Source organism: Myotis davidii, unplaced genomic scaffold, assembly GCF_000327345.1.
Source record: "Myotis davidii unplaced genomic scaffold, ASM32734v1 scaffold404, whole genome shotgun sequence".
Taxonomy (NCBI): Eukaryota; Metazoa; Chordata; class Mammalia; order Chiroptera; family Vespertilionidae; genus Myotis; species Myotis davidii.
Window position 1 is genome coordinate 203952 of NW_006295824.1, and position 7055 is coordinate 211006.

At 33.0% G+C, this 7055-nt stretch overlaps 1 protein-coding gene across 1 annotated transcript in view; it reads left to right on the top strand.

Moving 5' to 3' along the window:
• GLRA3 (glycine receptor alpha 3) overlaps positions 1 to 7055 on the top strand; it is a 126085-nt gene that overhangs the window by 77017 nt on the left and 42013 nt on the right. The window contains exon 6 of the mRNA XM_006770743.2: positions 6292 to 6434. Within this exon, the coding sequence (XP_006770806.2) occupies positions 6292 to 6434 (143 nt within the window). The remainder of the gene's footprint in view (positions 1 to 6291; positions 6435 to 7055) is intronic.

Genomic DNA, 7055 nt, shown 5'->3' on the forward strand with positions numbered 1-7055 from the left:
TTTTGCAGCCCACATTTTTCCCTTTGAGTATTTATTTTATACTATACAGCTCAGGATATAAAGTACTTAGCAATAACCTCTTTTTCACTTTTGTAGTCTTTTAAGCTATTTTTAAAATGAATACAGACCATTTGATTTTTAAAAGGATAATACAATACATTTGAATGATGTCTTAAAAAAAATCAACGTTTGTACTGGGAAATTTAAACACTAGAAACTGAAAAACAAACAAAAATAAATAAACAACTGAAACTCAACTCAAAATCCTCTTCAGTGTTATCCACTTTCAAATTTGCTTCCTGACCCCTTTTTTATATTCCTTCTGTGGTATAAATATAAAAGACATTTCAAACATAAAAAAATATAGATAATTAAAAATAATATTTTGTACAAAACATATTAACATGGCCATCTTGCTTCAGATTTAAAGGTGTTATTTTTTCTAATCTGATGACTATGAAATTGTATTCCATTGTGTCTTTTACTCTCTGAGGTTGAGCTTTCTTTGTTCTGCATACTTAGTGACCATTACTGTTTCTTCAGTCTGTTTTCTGTTTAAACTTTCTCTGATTTTATATGAGATTATCTTTTCATTTTTATTTATATGTTATTTTTGTATATGTCCTCAAAATTTTAACTTTATGATACTTTTCATACTACAGAGGGTTGTCAATATATAAATATATATCATAAAATCTTTTTCTTAATCAATTATGCCTCCCATATACCCAAAATACTAAAATATATATTTAACACAGAAATTTTATAGCACAGGTCATGCTTACATTTTAAACACAAGTAGACTGCATTTTTGTGTAAATCTTTTTCTAAGAAGGTAGACATTTTCCCCATTATCATTTATTAAAAATGTTTCCATAGGATTTGAAATGTCATTTTTACCTTAAATTTCTATATATGCGTCTGATTCTGGACTCTGTTCTGTACTTAATGGGTACAGAGGCTCCAAAGCTGAAGTTATTTAAACACCATAGCTTTATTTATACAACTTGTCCTTTTTTAGGCAGGTCTGCTTCTTGACCTTTTTTCTTTTTTATTGAATTTATTGGGGTGACATTGGTTAATAAAATTATGTAGGTCTTAGATGTACAATTCTATAATACATCATCTGTATATTGTATTATGTGTTCACCACTTCAAGCAAGTCTCCATCCATCACCATTTATTCCTCTCTTTCTTGCTTCTTGACTTTTTATTTTTCAAAATTGCCATTGCTGTGAATGCACTTTTATATATACTTCAGATTAATTTCCAGTTGAAAATTACATTAGGATTTTTAACTTTATTTTTATTCAACCTTACCTGAGGATATTTTTCCATTGAGTTTTAGAGAGAGTGGAAGGGAGGGGGAGAAACAGAGAGAGAGAGAAAAGTCAATGTGAGAGAGACATATCGATTGGTTACCTACCCCATGCGCCCTGACCAGGGCTGGGGTTTGAGCCTACAATGAAGATACGTTTCCTTGACCAGAATTGAACCCAGTGCTCTTCAGTCAGAGGGCTGGTGCTCTAATCACTGAGAGAACTGGCTCGGGCAGGATTTTTATTTAAATTGAATTAATATTGTAGATTAATTATGGGAGAATAACATTTTTCACAATAATGAGTCCTTTTACCCAAGACCATAGCATGTTTGTATCTTTATTGCAATCATTTCTTTCAATAATGATTATTTAATGTTTATATTTTTAAATTTTCATACTGGCAATTGATCTTACTGTGTAGACTATACATTTTTTAATTGAGAAAATAATCTATATAGCTAAAATATTTGATAATTCCAAAGTTTGGTTTAACTTTTTTGTTGAAATAGGTAACCTATTTCATCCCATATATTTTTATAGATATTGTAGATACTGTCTTTTTCTTGAATAAGAGTACTGTTTAGCAACAAATATGCTTATGGGACACTACTCAATCAAAGTAGTTGCTTCTATTTAGGAATATTTTAAAATTCTTTGCTAATTTAGATGTTAGAAAATGTGTCATCTTAATTTCATTTCATTTTAATATGTTACCTAATTAAAAACAAGCAATACATCAATAAAATCGTCCCTTAAGCTAATGTATTCCATAGCACAATTCTTTAATTTAAAATATAAATGTATTATTTAAGACCTCATTGTTTCTCCCTTTCTATTGTAGGCATTAATCTCAATGTGTTCCTGTTTAGAAACTTCATTTTAATAAATCCTATTTGCTAAAAAACTTTAGAATCTAAAATTTTAGTGGTCCATATATAAAATAATTTTGATTAAATATTTCCAACCTATTTTGAACAATGCAACCAAAATTTAGAGAACCCGTGTACCAAAAGTTCAATAGCATTACAGAATATAATCAGAATATTCATAAATATATCTGGAACTCATCATTGTTATAAAATGATGAGTTCCAGAATATTTACAAATAGTTCTTTAAATAGTCAAACTTTTAAAAAAATTAACTAATGACAAGCAGTAAATAGAGAAAACATGTTGTGTCATGATGAGATATAATTTTAATTTAACATCAGCTTTGTTGCACACAAAAATTATAGTTTATTTACTCTGTATTTACATTAAAAAGTTGTAAATTTTAACAGCTACAGCTTCTCTTCAATTGATAGAATGTAACAGAGTTTATGAATATAAAATAAGTCAAATGTATCACAACTAATTCCAAAAATATTGCAGCTCCATAGTTTTTTTTTTAATTTACAAGGAACATAGTTTGTAACACAGTGATGAGTTCCAACAAACATTTTACGCAGCTCCATCACAAATAAATGACATTTATTTTCAATGTTGAACTTCTTAAATGAATTTAAGAGACACTTTACAATAGGATTTACAAGGGCATCGGGTATTTTATCTTCAACAAATGCAATTCCAAAAGCGTACTTGGATTAAAGATTTGAATTTAAAAATTAAACTCATTTAAAATTAATTTAGCCAACTTTCTCTCTGAAGCAGAGAATGAGACTAATCTTATTTAATTGCATGCAAATTTTCTGTTATGCACTTTTCCAAGAAAACTTTATATCAAATAAGTCTAATTAGCATATTATGCTTTCATTATTATAGATATGTAAATGCTCCCCATGCAAATGCACATATCCAATTATCATCTTTGGGCAGTGTTCTTTAAAGGACTGTAAATTCTGAAATAAATGTTGATGTATTTTCAGCTCATCTGTGTCTTTTGGCTTTTACGTGGATAATGCTATCCATGTAGCCCCCTTTCATGAATGTTAAATGTTCAAGTTGCACATTCACCATCAACTTTCTTGTGAAATGTAAACTCAGTGCTTAATTTTTAAATAAATATGACCCTTCATGTCTTTTAGCCCATTGCTGCCTGAAGGGTTTTTTTTTACAAAAATGTGTGTTGCCAATCATAAAATAAATACATGTTTGTTGATCTCAAAGCATTTGGATTACTTTATATAGGGTCCATGGCAGCACTACTCAGCCTTCACTTACAACTAACGTAATTTTCCACAACACTGTCACTTACGGATACTTCACAGATGTCTCAGTTTTGTACACCAAGTGGCCAGCAGGGGGAACAAAGTTGAAAACTTCTGCCACTAGTCAGATCAAGAGTTAGCTGCCCGGAAAATGATGTTAGTTTCTTTGTTATTTAAAGGGTCTGGTAACGACATATGGACCATTGTTGATATTGGCTGTTTTATAACATTTAAACATTAAAGTAGTCTCAGACTCTTTTATACCATGGGAGAATCTAGAAGTAAAATTGAAGATCTATCAAACCGATAATGATGTATTTTAAAACAGTGATTAACAGCAATAATACTTAATCTATAAAACACCAAAAAAATTAGAACAAGTGCTAAGTCAGAGAGACCACGAGGAAAGAAGTAATCTAGGGATTACTAACCAGCAAAGATGTCTGGTTAGCCTTCTTATAACCAAGTGGCTTCTGGACAAGAAAAAAAAAGGAAGAAAAAGAGAAATCCTGAAAGACTGAACATTTTCCCTTAAGACTGAGCTCCCAGAAAGAAATTGTCATTTCCAATTGGTCAATTTGAGTTGCTGTCCCTGAAGTACACCTGATCAGATGGAATGGAGGTGTCATATTTAGATGCATTTTCAAGGAGTTGAAAACAAATGCTCTTTTATTTTTCACATCTGAATATGGTAACTATCTATTTTAACCCTGCTACACCTGGATAATCATTACTCATCTCTACAGTCTTCCCTTTAACTTTAGCTGATTCTACCCCTCAGGTTAGGTTGCTCATCAACCTCTCTGCTTATTTCTGTAGGACTCCACAATCTGTCAGTTATCTGTTTTACTGTCAGCTACCACTATACTATGAGCGTCTTGATTGGAGCCAGGTCATTTTATGGTTCTAGCACCTTAACGTACATATGTACTTATATGGAGTGGCACTCAGTAATTATTTGTTAAATTAATGGATCGGTAAAATTGAATCCAGGGCCACAAACTCAATAATATTATTTTTTTTCTTATTTGTAATATTTGAATGTCTTTATTGGTGTGATTTGGTTTGTTAAGTAAACATTATTTTTTACAGCAGTTTTAGTTTCCCAGTTAAACTGATCATAAAATGCAGATTTTCCAATCACATCCCTGCCCCTCACTCAGGCACAGCCTTTCTCAATATCGATACCCCACACCAGAGTGGTACGTTTATTATGATCCATAAGCATACATCAGAGTTTACGCTTGGTGGTGTAAATTCTCTAAGTTTTGGCAAATTTATAATAGCATATATCTATTTATAGTATCAGGCAAACTAGTTTCACTGCCCTAAATGTTCTTTGCCTTCTGCCTATTCTTTCTTTCCTCCCCCTCCCCAAACCCCTGATAACCACTGATTTTTTTTACTGTCCCCATAGCTTGGCCTTTTGCACAATGTCATGTAGCTGTAGCAGGATGTAGCCTTTGTAGATTGGCTTCTTTCACTTGGTAACATGCGTGCCGGTTTACTCCATGTCTTTACCTGGTTTGCTAGTTCATTTCTTTTCAGCACTGGATAATATTCCACTGTCTGAATGTACCACTGAAGAACATCTTGGTTGTTTGCAAGGTTGGGCAATTATGCATAAAGCTGTTATGAATTTGTGTGGACATGTTTTCAACTCATTTGGGTGAATATTAAGGAATGATTACTGTATGTAATGGTAAGCATATGTTTACTGTTGTAAGAAACCTCTAAACTGTTACTCCATCATTTTTGTATTCATACCAGCAATGAAAGAGTTCTTTTGCTCCACATTCTTATCAGTATTTGGTGGTGGTGTTGTTCTGGACTTTGTACATACCAATAGGTGTGTAGTTGTATCAAGCTCCTTCTATAAACCACATACTATTTTAAGTACCGGCAAACATGCCAGTGACCAAAACAGAATAAAGCTTAAATCCTAGGATGCTATGAAGACAGTAAACAAAATTAAAGCTTGATCAACATATACCATTTCAGGCAAAGATAAATTTTATGGGAAAAATAAAGAGGAAAGGGTGACCGTAGACTGATTGGAGGACAAGTATTTTATATGATTGTCAGAGAAGGCTACTCTAGTGACATGAGCTATATAAGCAAAGACTGTGGTATAAGTTATTTGTCTGTGGCTTAGACTGGAAACTGTAAAAATTTCTTTAACATTATATTCTCATTTAAATACACATTTAATTACTTTCTAATTTTGACAAATAATCAAACTTTTTTTTGAAAAGGTTTGTTTGCATTCTTGAGAAGACAAAGAAAAAAATTATCATTTTTTGGCAATGTTCCACTAGGAATATAAATAAGAGGTAATATTTCAGTAAATTAGAATCCTCATTTCAGCACAAATTGGTGAAGGAATTTTCTTTCAGATTATTTTGCTCTGATTTACGAACCTTTTTAAAAAAAAATTCATCTTATCATGTTAAAAACACGTAGCATAATATCTACATTCTTAACAATTTTTTGTGTACAGTAAGGTATGTTGACTGTAAGTATGGTAACAGCAGGTCGCTAGAACTTATTCATCTTGTTTAACTAAAACTTTAAGCTTGTTGACTCATTTATTTCTCTCCAGCCCCTGGCAACCACCATTCCACTCTCTGATTATATGAATTTGACTACTTTAGATACCTCATATAAGTAAAATCGCACAATATTCATCTTTCTATGACTGACTTATTTGAGTTAGTATTATGTCCTCAAAGTTCATCCCTATTATTGCAAAATTAAAAGTAGAACCACCATTTGATCCAGTAATCCCACTTCTGAACATTTATCCAAAATAATTGAAATCAGGTTCACCAAAAAGGACTAAACCGACATACATATTACCAAGTGAAAGAAGCCGATCTACAAAGGCTACTTCCTACTCCGACTACATGTACAAAAGGCATATTAGCCCTCCCATGTTTATTGCAGCACCACTCGAAATAGCCAAGGTACAGAGACAACCTATGAGCCCATTGACAGGTTAATGGATAAAGAAAATGTATATGCATACAAAAGAATGCTATTCAGCCTTTAAAAGAAGGAAATTCTGTAATATGCAAAAAAAAAAAACCCCACACAAAACAATCCATCGTAACAGGCACATATCTTTATTTTCTGACGATGGTAGTTCTTTAAAGGTTAGTTGCATGTGAAATTGGAAACCAAATCAATGAACTCGCTATACTCTTGTAAATTAAAATCCACTTCTCTAATTTGCACTTTGAATGGATCTTTTACCTATGCATGATTCTTTTTATTAACTTCAGAGAGGAAGGGAGAGAGAGAGAGAGATAGAAACGTCAATGATGAGAGAGAATCATTGATCGGCTGCCTCCTGCATGGCCCCCACTGGTGATCGAGCCCACAACCTAGGCATGTGCTCTGACTGGGAATCGAACTGTGAATTCCTGGCTCACAGATTGATGCTCAACCACTGAGCCACACTGGCCGGGCCAGCCTTTCTTGTCTGCGTCCGAGCCTGTGCCCCCCACAGAGGCGAGCTGGTCGGAGGTGGCAGGTCGGGCTAGAGAAGCTGCCGGAGGGGGAGGGAGAATGACCTGTAGACCAGC